The sequence below is a fragment of the Egretta garzetta genome, unplaced genomic scaffold, assembly GCF_000687185.1.
Source record: "Egretta garzetta isolate BGI_Z169 unplaced genomic scaffold, ASM68718v1 scaffold527, whole genome shotgun sequence".
Classification (NCBI taxonomy): Eukaryota; Metazoa; Chordata; class Aves; order Pelecaniformes; family Ardeidae; genus Egretta; species Egretta garzetta.
The window spans coordinates 322874-337149 of record NW_009260359.1 but is presented as its reverse complement, the minus strand read 5'-3'; the positions used below and the strand labels follow the sequence as shown (position 1 = coordinate 337149).

Sequence of the window (14276 nt, the reverse complement as noted above, 5' to 3'; positions counted from 1 at the left end):
TTTTTTTTTTTTTTTTTTTATTTTTTTCCTTTTCATTTCTTTTTTTTTTCCCCCTCAGACTCCGCCGCCGGGACTGCCAGCCGCGCAGCTTTGCGGAAATGTCTACCGGGGTGCCGGGGTTCGCACCGCGGTTTCTGGCACCCCGGTGGCGTGAGGGGTGATCAATGCCCCCCTCTTTCGGGGTTACCGGACGCCCTCCCCGGCAGGGGGTCAGCAGGCCCAGTGCTGTAACGCAGAACCACACGCGGCGCATGATGTCGAGGAGAAGTGCGTCTTTTCCTTTGGAAAAAAACCCAAACCCAACCCCACAGCTTGTTCCTCGCTCGCAGAGGTGTCTGTCACTGCCATTAGTTGTCTCAGCTGCCCTTAAAAGTTAATTCTGGTGGGGCCACGCGGGTGTCGTGCGGCCGAGGAAGGCCGCATCGTGCCTGCGCCTTCCCCGCCGAAGGGTGCTTGGGGGTAAGGCCATCCCCGTCCCGTTCCCCGAACGGCGCTGTCGGTGGCTGGGGAGGTTGCTCCCCGGTGCCTGTGCCACCCACAGCACCCAGGTGCTACCGGGCCGTGGTACCCGGGGCACGGAGGCCGGGTCTCCTTCTTTGGCGCTGCCCTGGGGAGGCCCCAGCCATGCGTCTGCCCTGCGTCCCCCCGAGGATGGCTGGCACGGAGGGGGAGCGTGTCCTAGCCCACGCGGCGTGCAGGAGGAGGCACGGCTGAGAGCCGAGCGATGCTGTCTCGAGGCAGAGTGTCTCCTCGGCTTGCCCTGGAGGGCTGCGGGTCCTTACCCTGCCTCGGCCCGTACCGTCACACGCACGAGCCCTCGATGGCGGAGGTTCCTTGAGGAACCACGTTCCTCTGCTGTTTCCTAGTGTCAAGATTTTGCAGCTTCTCATGCCAGGGGAAAGGAGGAGTCAAAGATGTCCTGTTACCCTGTCCAGGAGAAGGTATCTAGTGGCCAGCAGTGGAGGGTTAAAGGGATTTGTAAATAAGCTGAATTTGAGTGATTATTTTTTTCTTTTAAATAACATCTGTAAGAAAGAAATCAACCCAATTTCAGCAATTTCAGTGATGAAAGATCACCATTAGAAGAAAATCAGAGTTGCATATGCCAAGTCAAGAAGTTCTAATTTTAAAATTGCCCATGCAGCCTTCATTTCATCTTCAGACTACTGTTTACTTAAAGAAACAGTAAGTGACCTTACAATTAAAGATTTTCTAAGAATATTACATTATACTTTTTCCCCTGTGGATCCTGTATGCACTGTGTCCTCTCTTGTATATGACACATCCCCTCTGTGACAGTCGCGTATGGAAGACTTGATGCAGGAAGCGCTCATGCAAAATTAAGCAGATGGATCCCGATTGTCATTTACCGTAGATCTCTTTATATTGTTCTAGGAAGTATTTGGCTATAATTTACTCCCATTTTAAGGTAAGAGGCCCATTACGGTGGGGTAATAAAACTCTGAAATTGGGTGGCATGCTTACCTGCTTGCATAGTTGATCTCAGCTGCCTTGATAGGCCCACGTTGCGATATATCTAACCATCAGGAATATGAACTTGTTCCATCCGTAGCCCCGCTGAAATTAATTAGACGGTCTGCAGAGTACTAGTTGAGGAAACTCAAGATAGCAAAACCTTATTGCGTAGTTCTGGTTAACCAAGAGTGTGTATGCTGAAAGGTGGAGAGCGGTTGGGTAACGCTACAGTATTTACACTGCTGATGGCTGATTGGCACCACACCGTTCCTCTGTTTTCCTCTTGCTTCTCTCTGGTGGATTCTGGTTTGTCTTGTTTTGGTTAGCTTTCGTGATAGCAGTTTTGATTTTGTTTTTATGGTGGCATCATGTTGGCTATAGTTCTCCTGGAATTTCTCAGAGCCTTGATGGTGGAGGACTATTTAAAAACATAAAAACTCCTGGTGGCTCTATTGCTGTCTTAAAAGCTTGTCCCCAAGGCAACGCATGCTCTGCTTTTTTTTTTTTTTCTCCCCATTTCTTCTTTTCCTTACCTTTTGTTACTAGTAATAACTACATTGCCTCCCATCTTCTATTATTTGGAAATCTGTTTTTAGAGGTAAACATTTCAGAAGTGCTTGTGTCACTTGAGCGCTTCAGTCCCACTGATTTTTCTTCTTTTTTTTTGAAATTATTTTTCATTTTTCCTAGTGGAACATAGACCTCTCTGGAGCCAGACTTACAAATATAATACAGTGCCTAAAAGTGCAGGCATCAACTGGGATTTTCCATAGCTTGAATATAGCAAGGTATTTACCTCCTGCTAATTTTAGCAGATTGAAAATCCCAGAAGTTATCCCAGATAAATGCTATCTGCTTCTCCAGGTTCCTAAATGCCTCTGAAGTCAAATTCTATTTTCAAAAGTGACTTAGGAACAAAGTTCTGAGGTGGCATTTAATTTACCTTTCCCTAATTTTCCAGAAGTGTTGTTATAAAATGTAGATGCATCTCACTATTTGCTTAAACAAACAAAGCCTGTAGTGTAAGCATGGTTGCTACCAATGCCACCCTGGCTGGAAGTCATCTGCAGAGGCCAAGATAACGCCTCTCTCGATCCCAGTGTAGCCGTGAACAGGATTTGTTACGATAAGAAGCTAATAAGACGTTAACAAAAGTAGCTCTGCCTTGATTCATAATATCACTGCTCTGCATTATTCTAGGAATGTTCATCCCCGGCTTTAGATGTGATTTATAAACTTTAATTAAATAAGCCTCTCAGAACCCCGTGTTGGAAATGTAGGGCTAGTTCTAAGAAGTTGAATTAACTGTAAAATAATTGAATAAAGGTTAATATGGGATAAGCTCTCCATTTTGCAGAAGATGATACAGCTTTAAATGTTGCATCGGTTGCAGTTAGTAAAGGAAACGTGAGAAGTAGCTCAAGGTCATTCAGCAAGACCATTGGGAGCTGACTGCGTACAACGAGGTGTGCTCGTGTTGGTTCCCACTCTTTGCTTTTTGTTGACTTACTTGAGAAAACTTAACTGTAGAGTATCTTCCCTCAGGAAGGTCTTTGAGGGATGCGTATGTGTGTGTATTTTATACCTACCTGCATATAAAAAAAAAAATAATTCTGCTTTGAAATATTTGGGTTCTCTTTAAGTCATCAGTAGCAGTGACACACTGCAGTATTTGTTTAGGTCTTGGGGTGTGAGCTTGTCCTTGGGCTGTCAGAAGAGGGTGGGGCCAGCGGTTGTATCCCTCCCATTCCCATTAACAACACATGGAAAAGACGAGGGGCAATGGGTACAAGTTAATTCTGAGAAGATTCTGATGGGACATGGGAGGGAAATTTCTCACCACAAGAACAGACAACCCTTGGAATAATCTCCTCAGGGGAGGGGTTGACTCCGCCACATTGGACACTTTCAAGATGCAGCTGGACAGGGTGCTGGGCCATCTTGTCTAGGCTGGGCTTTTGCCCAGAAAGGTTGGACCGGATGATCCCTGAGGTCCCTTCCAACCTGGGATTCTGTGATTGAGCTGTGCATGTTGTGTATCGCATCTTCTAGTGGTTACAGAGCGGTGGGGGGGGTGTGCTGTGGGTCAGGTACTACGAGCGGTTAGGAATCTTCATCTGTCCAGGAGGGTGCCACAAGGGTACTAACAGCTACATTGTGGACTTTAATCCACTTCTTATGCACCTATCTTTTAATGTGGCCCTGGCTGTCCAGGTGCTGCTGTTCCTGTGGGGTAAAGTGTTACAAACTGACTTTATCTTGCTTGGCATTGTGCAAAGGAGTAAAGTAGAGGCAGTGAAGTTACAGAAGTCTCCTGGATCATTGATGTTCCTGTTAGCGCTGCTCATTTCAGCCTTTGTGCCTCTCTGGTCTAGGTCTGAAGAAGACTCCTCATCCTTCAGAAGTAGCATGCCCACAGTCTTCCTGGCCAATGATTCTTCTACAGCAAGCAGGACTCCTTCCTCATCCTGAAAAGCCTTCATCTCTTCCTATGTCAGTGGCTACAAGGCCAAGAGCCAGCTCGCCACTGTCCCCACCAAAATCACTCGGACTGGGGCCTTCCTTTCATCAGACTCAAGAAGAGCTTGCAAAGGTGGTGGAGCAGGATCCTATGCTGGAGGAACTATGTAAGCCTCTGTGCTGTAAGCTCTGCAATGTCACTCTGAATTCCGCACAGCAAGCCCAGGCTCATTACCAGGTAAGGAGCAGGCAGCACAGCTGTCAGGGCTGCTGCATCTCCAGGTTGCGTAGACGTACCTGTGCCAGCGCGGGTGGTGGCACAGGGCTAGGTGTGGGCTAGCGCAGGAGGACCGACTTAGCTTCTCGAGCGCTGTGTTGAGGTGGCTGCACGCCAGCAGCAGCATTTGAGTTAGCTCATCTGAAGCTGCCTCGACACCATCTGATGGACTGGAAGCTGTGGCCAGAAATGTTCTGTAGCCATATCTTCACCCTGCTTGATTTTGCTGGTCATCCAGGCATGCTGCAGTGCTTTCATTTACGGTGTCATCGCTGGAGCATGTGGCGAAAACTTTGTCCACAGGGACAGAGAAGTAGTGCCAAGATGGCATGGGTGAAAAGGCAGATACTCATAATTTTCATTTGTTTTATGTGATCTGTTTTCCACCTGTACACTCATTCTCTAAAGCAGAACTTCTGATTCTACTGACGTGATTTTATAAGGCCTGGACAGATGTTCACCACTGGATCCAGCGGTGCAGTTAGGAAAAGGAGCTGCTGCTGTGTGCTCATCACTGCCTCCTTCCTGAGGTTATGCACACGACTGATCTGCTGGCGGGGCTGTGTATGCAAACTTTCTCATCTGCTTTGGACAGCATCAGCTGAGCCAGCTCAGACCAAATTAATTTTGTCCAAGCTGGTCTGATTGACTTGTCTGGAATAGGTTAGGGGCTGTTTGCACATGCTTCTTTGCTGAGAGATTGGATATTTCACTGTTTCACTAGTACCCTCTCTTCTAGTGCTATATTTGCGCGACACGTGAAGGTAGTAACCTTCTCCACCAGCACATCCAGAAGGGTGGTTGTCCATATCCTCAGGACAACAGACCCAGATCTCGGATTTGCTCCTGGGCCTGAAACATGCCAGTGAAGGGGTGGGTTGAATTGGGATTATGCTTCAGCATCTGATTTCTGCAGTATTTCTGCCCTGGGGGAACAGGAGTGCATTTATGCTACATAACTTGCAGTTATGCATGTGCCTTTACTATATATCCCAAGTACATAGACATACTCTCACGTAGCTCTCTCAGGCTTTCAAAACACCAAAACGAACCATAGTCTCTGTTTTCCAAGAGAAAATAGAATATGAAGCAGGGTTTTTTAGGTTCAGTCTCATGTTTTAATTCATTCTTGCAACCTCATGAAAAGCAGCATGTGTATGTTCAGGCTTATCAAAAGGCTATGCAAAGCAGTTAATGTTTAAAATACAAAGTGAAATGGAAACAGATTGAGGAACTAATTGTAACCTTACCGGTTTGAGAAAATCGGTTGAAAACAAGGCCCAATTGTGCTCGGTAGTGAGCATTTTGGAGAAAAGAGGGGATGCCAACATCTCTCAAGTTCAGAGCTGTTATTTTCTGAATGGCAGCTCTTTTACCCCAGGTGCCATCCTCATGGCCACTTTCTCATTTTGGTCTCTGGATCCTTTGTCTTTCAGTGTAAAATACTATTATCAGGAGAGCGATTAATCTGGGTTCTCTTTCCAGGGTAAGAACCACAGTAAGAAACTCCGAAATTACTATGCTGCCAATAGCTGCCCGGCACCTGCCAGAATGAGTAATTCGGTTGAGCCTGCCCCACCTCAGGTTGTCTCCCTTCCAGCTCAGGTAAGGCATGGGGAGGTGACTGAGATCATGCTGCTAACTTGTCACCTAACCCCCAGTAAGGATAACTAGATCTCGCGGTCTGAGGCTTGCTGCCGAGGCTGGGAAAGCATTTCCCTTGCGATGCGCAGGATGGTGGCAGTGGCCTGCTGTGAGCTGTTTGCTTTCCTTTGAAGACGCAGCTATTGATCTGCGCTTGCAGCAGAATATCAGACTTGAAATGCTCTATTTCTGTATGGCAAATACCTTGATTCCTAGGTAAGTCTGATGTGGTGCTGCTGATGGTCCAAGGGCAGGTATAAAGCAGCGTTGTTGGAGCTGGATCCGGACGGGAGGGTGTGGTGTCCGCTCTGCACAATCATCCCTCCATTGTGCGAGGGAAGCCTGGGTGGAAAAAGTGCTTAGGGCTCCTACACCCATTGCCCAGGGCTGTTATCTAATTCCTCTTTTGTTGTGCCTTTCGCTGTGCTCATTCCTGTGTGTAGAGTGAATGGATAGTTCCCTCAGTGATCCAGATTGATTCTGTCTCAGGCATGTTAGAGACAAAAGAGATGATTTTTGCTTTCTTCTTCTAGAATCCGTCACTTCTGATTGTCACAGGACTTAACAGCTAACCTGGCTTTTGCGTGTGACCGTGCAGGGAACCACAGCTAGGGGTCGAAGCTGTGCCTGCCATTCCCAAATGCATAAGCCTCTGTTGTCTGTACAAAAGCAAGGAGCGTTTGCTGAAGGTGGCACGGTTACCCGGGCTGTCGGAGCCGCCAGAGGGGGAGGCTCAGTCCCATCTAAAATGACTTTGTGGCTCACAGCACTGAATTGGGAGGGCACAGAGTCCAGTCCTAGGTAGTGGGACGTGGGTGCTGTACCTGCTAGGGTATTGGCTGGGGGGGGGTTTAATGGAGAAAATGGTCCATGGCAATAAAAAGACCCCTCTGGGGCCATGTGAGGCTTCATATTGTAATGTCAGAATTGTGTGCACGCATCTATAAGCTTGAGCAGTATCAAAGGGGACATGAAAGAACCTGGACTTGGCAAGTGCCGCAGTGACACGGCTGTACGAATCGCTGCTGCTGCACTGTTTGCAAAGCAGTTTTCTCTGGATGATACGCACCGAGGAGACGTGGCTGCTGCTCTGGTCGGTGTGTGGTCTCACTAGGCAGGCAAGGTGTCCTTCGTATGGCGTGTGAGGCTGGGTCCTTCCTCTGAACTCTTGATCCAGGTGTCCTGGAGGTAAAGGACACAAGGGTAAAGATCAGAGGGTTGGCAGCTATGCCGTTGGGGTTGGGGTTTTATCTCTTAGTTTGGTCAGGGAGCTGTGGAGAGATTCGGTACGCTGCAAATAGGAGAGGGGAGCACCTGTACCTTTCTGTGGGTCTTCCCCAGGGTGAAAGTCGCTGTTTGTCAGCTCCCAGCAGTCAGGAGTAGAGGAGTTAAATCACTGCTGTGAAGTAAGCCAGCCTCGGGAGCTGTTGCAGAGGTACAGGACGTTTGTTCTGGCTGCTTTCCCCTCGGTCTGAGGCCAGGGGTTTGCCTAGGTCTCGAGGGGTTTGCAGATTCTCCTGGAGGGTGAGGCAGGGGAAGTGCAGTTCTTGTAAGAACAGTTTGGGGAGCGCTTGAGAGTGTCCTAACCCATATGCTCTAATTCCAGCTCTCTTGTTGCCTGATGAAGATGATACTGGTCTCAGTCCCTGCAATTCAGCTATTTCAACGATTTAACCTTCTTGTGTTTCACATGCTGTCTCTCCCTTTGCTGCTAGATGGGATCCAGTAAACCAGGTGGCCGAGTGATCTTGGCCACAGAGAACGATTACTGCAAGCTTTGTGATGCCTCATTTAGTTCTCCGGCTGTGGCACAGGCTCACTACCAAGGGAAAAATCATGCCAAACGGCTGCGTCTTGCAGAAGCACAGAATAACTCATTCTCGTAGGTATTGTTCAACTTCATGCTCAGGCTGAAAGCATGTGGCAGTCTCTCTGGCGGTCATTTTCTCAGAAAACTCTGAATTGCAGCTGTTCATATTTGTTTAATCTTCAGGGATGCATCAGAACTAGGCAAACGGAGGGCAAGGAAAGAAGGGAATGAATATAAAATGATGCAGAACAGAAGAAATATGTATACAGTTCAAAACAACACAGGTAACTGGGAGCTTGCTTCTGTTGGAATAATAATGAATAACAAACAGGTTTGTTTTTCTCCTGTTTCTGAGGTCTGTTTAGCGGAGACAGGCTGTGAAAGGAGCTGGTCCTAGCTCTGCTGATCCTTCACGTCTGCATGGGTTTTTTTTTCCCAGCTGCTAAAGTTGCTTTGTTTTGTCAGCCTGCTTGTTAGTTCGGTTTCTCAGTTTGTAACTTAATTTACCATCTGCCCATCTCTAAGGCTGCTCTAAGTGGTGACAATTTCCCGGCTTTATTTTCTTGGCAAGTGGCCAGGTGCTTTGACTCCTACCGTAGCACATCAACCTGTACGTGCGCTCCCATGACCAGAATGAGCGAGCGCGTTAGCCTCCCTCTAAGACCATCTGTTCCTAGAGTCGAGTCCTTCCTCGGGTGTTAGATACGAACTCTGCCTCTTTACTGTGATTTAAAGGGTGTTTTAGAGTGTCCAGCCCAGCAGCTGTTTCTCTTTTTCATTTCAAGTTGTGCGACGAGCACATATTAGCTGAAACCCTGGTGAAGCTTGGTTTAGTTCTGTCATTCTAACCACTGTCACATGGAAAAGATAAATCTTCTAAAGTTGTATTAAATGTTGATTTGTGATAGTTTTGAACGGAGGCAGCTTATTCTAATCAAAAAACTGTTCTAATTCTGGAATTGGAGGGTTAAGAAAAAAAAGACTTGATTCATCACTTAAATGATTCCACCCCTAATTTTCAAAGCCCTATTGATTCTTAGTAAGACCAGGGCACTAAGCCCATTCTACTGCTTTAGAAAATACCAGCAAGTACTGCTCCCCTGTGTGCTGCCCCCCTGTAAATCTGGATCTCGGTGGAGAAGGCTGGTGGGAAAAGAAGGTTCAGACTCTAATCAGTCAAAGAAGCTAATCTTTGGCTTCTTTTTAAACATTTGTTGGACTTAGAAGTTGTCACTGAGGTGCCTCAAGCTTTTCTGTCTTGTAGATAAAACCGGCTTTCCTGTTGTCTCCTCAGGTCCCTACTTCAATCCCCGCTCACGCCAGAGGATTCCTCGGGATCTGGCCATGTGCGTCACCCCCAGTGGCCAGTTCTACTGCTCCATGTGCAACGCCGGGGCCAGCGAGGAGATGGAGTTCAGACAACACTTAGAAAGCAAACAGCATAAAAGCAAGGTGTCCGAACAGCGGTATAGGAACGAGATGGAGAACCTAGGCTATGTACAATGATGCACCACCCTCGGTAGTAGTTTGCAAATAGAGCAGCTTGTCTCTCGCCTGCTGTTTGCCACATGCCCTGCTTTGTGCTCCATTTGATAGGAGTATGCTCTCGAGCTATACATGTAACACCTGCAAACTTAATGGTATGGTTAGATTTTTTTTCTATCATAGTTGGCAGGATGACGCTGTGCAGGACATGAAGTGTTTTTGATGTTTGTTTGCTAATTATCTAAGGCTCTTCATTGTATTGAGTGACGGGGAGGACTTTATGTCTTCTCCCCGGCCTTCTGCATGAATATGCGAAGCCCAAGAAGTGCTGGGAACTTCTGTGGTTCTCCCACACAGGTGGACCATGTGCAAAGCCTGCTCCCCTCTTTGCACGCCATAGAGCAGCGCTCCGGAATGCCTCCCTACAGCAGACTGAGTCTCTGGGCAGCTTGTAAAGGAGGGGCAGGGATGGGGCCTGTGAATGTGTGAATTAGGTGGTGTACTTGTCCACAAATTGCTGCTTTGGCCTCCATTACAGCCCAGAGTAAGTTCTTCCCACACCCCTGCAGAAAGGCTGTGCGTGCCTCTCCTCCTCGGAGGGTCATGCCTCTTACTGCTTCCTCTGTGCTGCAGATTTCATTCTGAAGATCTGACATTAGATATCAGCTGATTAGCCACATCCAGAAATATTCTCTTCTACCAGTTAACAACGAAAAGAGATTCTCAGTGTTGTTGGCTGGGCACCTCAGTGCACCATGGGTGTAGCTCCTTGAAGAGAGTCTGGGGGGGTCTCGGTGGCTTAATGAAGCGAATTGGAAAGCAAACCCGCTCAGATGAGATGTGCTCTGTTCTGATGCTGCCTTAGACTGGGTAGGGTTGAGAATAGGTCGGAAGGAGCTGTCAGCTGTAATTTCTTTGCATACTGATGTAGAAGAGAGCCAGTGTTGGTCTCTGGCCCGCAGCTCTGCTGCCCTGGGAGGGCAGGGCTGCCTGGACCCTGGGGAGCAGATACCGGCGTGTCCCGCTTCCATGCCATTCCCTGGACAAGACCCAGTGGGTTACAGAGGAGAGGAGAAATGCTCCTTTGAACGAGAGCTACCAATATTGGATGAATTTTTTTCCCTCTTTCTTTTCCCATCTCAGAATGGGCTTCAATTCCATTCCTTGATGTGAACTTCACAGTTTTAGGGACCATGAAAAATCCAGAGTTAGGTAGGATGTAAATGTCAGGGATGATGATTGATTGAGTAACAGCTTTTTGGCCACGCAGAAGTATTCATGAAGCTTGTTAAGCAGCTTTGTAAGTGTAGACAAGCCCAAAGGGTGTGTGTCTTTTGATTTTCCTTAGCAAAAGTAGAAAGAAGATAAAGAGCAGAAGTAGGGCTCTTATTTTTCTGCCTGTTTGGGTAGATGTGTGGAGCTGTGATCGGAATCCAGTCCACGGTGTTCCTCAGATGTTGGCTCCAGTGGCAAGTGCAGCCTGTAGGCAACCTCCGCTGGACCTGATTCACCACTGCGCTGCTACGGCTGTGCGCTGGTACAGCTTCACTGACTTCAGTGGCGGGTGCAGGGAGGGGGCAAAGGAAGCGCCACGGCTTGTCTCACCCCTCGTTAGGCAGCAGCTTGAATTAGATGCGGCTCCAATGGTTTCAGTAGCTTTTTACCAGGGAGAAACTTTACCTAGTGCGTCATATTGAAGGTGGCTCTCCCAGCCCCTTTTTTTGCCATTCTGATTCTGCCTCTTGCATTCTGGAAGGATTTCTGCTTGCCTTAAAAAATGAGTAAACTAACAAAAAATCCAGGTAGTTTTTATTCATCTTTCTAAGTCCACCTCAAAGAGGTTTGCTGCACTCGGCTGCTCCTCAGAAATAGAATATCATTATCTTTAGCTACCTGAGCATCGGGTAGCCGTGCAACCTTAACGCAGCCATCCTAAATCCAGGCAAGGTGAGCTCTTGTGCAGTAGTCGAAAGCAACCCCCTACCTATCATTCCATGCTGATCCTTGCCCTGCAGCTCCAGGCAGAGCAATGGGTACCCTCTTGAATGGGATTCCCTTCCCTCCTTTGTGCAAAGCCCAGTTAAACAGGGTTTGTGTACTGGAGTGCGTTAGAAGGTAGGAGGAGCGGTGCCCAGGTTGCAAAGCACTAAGCAAGCAGTTTTGGCAGCCTGTGAGTCCATTTCTTCTGTGCTTTCCTGCCCCTGGCTCACCCTCTGTGTGGCCTTGAAGAACATTCCCCTTGCAAAAATCTCTCATCAGCCTTTTCCCCTCATCTTTTGCAGTCAAAGAAGGGCTCTGGTTTTCAATTTGTCTTCTGTCTTGTGTTTTGCTAGTCTGACACCACTGTGCAGGGACGGAGGGAGCTGGATGAGCCTTACCAGGATGTGTTTCACCAGAGTGATCCCTGCATTATGGTTAAACATCCCTCTTGCTGTAAACTAAAGCGTGGCATTTCCCACAGGCTGCAATTAGTAGCAGAAACCCAACGCTTTGTAAAATAGGAGCTGGAGAAGCTATAGGTACTGGTGTTGTCTAGCTTACTGCCAGGGCCAAGAAGGCATTTTAGTCTGCTTTCACGCGTCTCAGAAATCAGCTGTTCACCACTTCGGTTGCTGCTCCTGCGCCCGGCGCAGCGATCTGTTCCTCACTCGGCACTTCCAGTGCCTGCTGGAGATGTCAAAGCTCAGTTTGCTCCACATGCCGTTGTTCCCCCGTGGTAAGGGCTGGTGCAACCCACGCCGGTGTGCCAGGGCGTGCGAGGGAGGTGCCGGGGGCTGTGCCCACAGGCTGCTCTCTGCAAGGGTCTGAGTCTGGTTTTGAGGAACGGCCCCGAACAGAGAGGCCTGTAGCTGCTTTGTCTTGTGCAAGGGAGTGCAACGAGTGAACGCCATCATCCTGAGAATCTGAAGGTGGTGGGTTATACAGCAGGTGTGAAGTTTATACCTTAACGGTTTGTGACCTTCCCACTCTCCCTCCAGCATAGAAAACTGTTGACTGCAAAGAGAAAACGCCCCACCTCACTAATAGCATCAGGGTTCAGGCCAGTCCAAGCTCATATGTGTCAGTGTGAGAAACTGGGTGGACCCCGATTTTATTTTTTATTTTGTGAAAGCTGTTCTCGAAATCGGTGTTCAAAACATACATTGAAAACACGTTCTGGCCAAACCCTGTTTGACACAGATGGGCTGGGGAGAACACTGTACGGCTCGAGTACCATCTCTCAGGCCCATTGAATCTTTTTCTCATGTTAAACAAAGTACCAGACCCGAGAAATAGGACTTCTGTGAAGCTGTCACATTGGCCAGTAGGTTAATGACCTTTGCTGCTAGGAACAAAATATAAATCAATGTGTTTGTATTTATTTTACTGTGCTGACCACTGATTGATTTGTTAATATTTAAAGCATTATTCTGTAGGTTGTTTTTGTTCAAATAGAAAACTCGACATCGCACTTTGCTTTTGGATCAGAACAGGTATTTATTATATTTGTGAAAATGTTTTCCCTCCCATGTATGTATTGTTTTCTTTCCCTTGATGAAAAAAAAACCCAAACAACAAAACCCACCCCAAACCAAAACCCCCAACCCAAATCCAGCCAGCGGATCTTCTTTGTTTCTTTTCATGCCGTACAAAATGGGGATTTCCTTGCAACTCGCTCTTAAATGTCCATTTCTAATTTGGGTGGGTTTTTTGGTTTTTTTTAGCTCCAATGGTTCCTTTGGTAACTTGGGACTTTTAGAGGCACATGAAGTTCATACAACATTTAAGCATTTCTTTTAAGGCAAGGAAGTGAACTCTGTGGAATCCGTGTATTTGTGAGGAGTATGAAAGTGATGCTATTTTGTATTGAGCAGTAGCTGTTACTTTGCATTCTGCACTAACGAGTAACTGTGTTACAGTCTTGCCTAACGTCCGTCTATTTTTGACTTTTGCTTTCTTCACATACATCAGAAGGAACCCTGAAGACTTCTGTGGAGTTGCTGAGGATGGTCAGCAATGTAACAAAATGCAGATTTTTTTAATTTTTTTTTTTCTGTAAAGCTTCTTGTCTTTTTTTCCTTTTCTAGGTGCCCATTATAGGGCATTAGAAGGGAAAGCTATTGCCGTAAGCACGGATTCATATTTTAGCTTACTAATGCATGATGTCCTTTTGCTACCTTACTTAAGTGATGCTCTCACTGTAACCAATGGGAATCTTGCCCGAGCCAGGAGTAAATGAAATACCCCAGCTAAATACGCTACATTGGCTAGGGCCAGGCAAGGTACGTCGCTGAAATTTGTCTCTTACTCCTGTGTTTGGGTTAAAACACTCTTAAGGTTTTGCTTTTTGAGGAATGTGTAATCCGGTTCTGTCAGGATTTGGTCCTGCTCCAGCTAAAATAGTTGGAAGTACGTTGACTTTAGTTGAGTAAGAGCAAGCCTTGAAACCCTTCAGGAATTTCATACTGCTGATGTTTTCTCATATATGTGTGTTTTTGTTTTGTGGGGTTTTGTTTTTAAAGTTTACACCCATATATACAAGGATGCTCTGGATGAGACAGACATCTGTTGCCGATTATGGAAAAACAAATGCCATGGTTGCCAAAGGATTGGGAGAAAATGGAGATATTTGGGCCTGGTTTCTTTCAAGTTCGTGGCTAAGCTTCTGTTCTGAGCTGGGCTGGCTGCTTTGCCATCTGCATGAAGTTGGAAGTGAAAAAGAAGTCCACTTTCAAATAGATGTGGTCAAATGGGAGTTTTGGGAATCTCTCCTTTATCAAATGTGTCGTGGTTAAAATGGCATCTTTCTACCCAAAGTGTCTGCAGGTAAAGGCAGGACTGTGGATTTTAAAAAATAAAATCAGTTTTTCAGTCTGTGTTTTGCAGGGGGAGAAATGACTTGGTTTAATGTCCTTCTGCATCTGCCCAGCAGCATCATTTGCAGGTGCTTTGAACGTGTTTCATCTAGAGCCTCCTTGTCGGGTTGGTTTTGTACATTTATCCTTATTTTCTTTATATTGTACTGACCCCCGTGAGGGAATAGTTGATGAAAATGATTATTTTTTTTTCCTTCTTTTTCTTCTTTTCTTCTTCAGTATATAATAAATCATCTTGCTCTTACCATTGTACAGCCTTAGCGTTTGG

The 14276-nt window shown here is 46.8% G+C and overlaps 1 protein-coding gene across 6 annotated transcripts; it reads left to right on the top strand.

The window, feature by feature from the left end:
• The first annotated feature begins 70 nt into the window (after window positions 1–70).
• ZMAT3 (zinc finger matrin-type 3) lies at window positions 71–12711 on the top strand. Of its 6 annotated transcripts, none has more exons than XM_035898457.1 (7): window positions 281–941; window positions 1055–1185; window positions 3852–4174; window positions 5699–5818; window positions 7573–7739; window positions 7851–7951; window positions 8962–12711. In XM_035898457.1, the coding sequence occupies exons 3-7, from the start codon at window positions 3908–3910 to the stop codon at window positions 9171–9173; spliced, it is 867 nt and encodes a 288-aa protein (XP_035754350.1). In that variant the 5' UTR covers window positions 281–941; window positions 1055–1185; window positions 3852–3907; the 3' UTR covers window positions 9174–12711. The 6 variants fall into 6 exon arrangements, with proteins under 6 accessions (XP_035754347.1, XP_035754350.1, XP_035754349.1 ...); XM_035898456.1 differs by having other exon boundaries at window positions 1037–1185; XM_035898455.1 differs by having other exon boundaries at window positions 1033–1185.
• Window positions 12712–14276: the final 1565 nt, after the last annotated feature.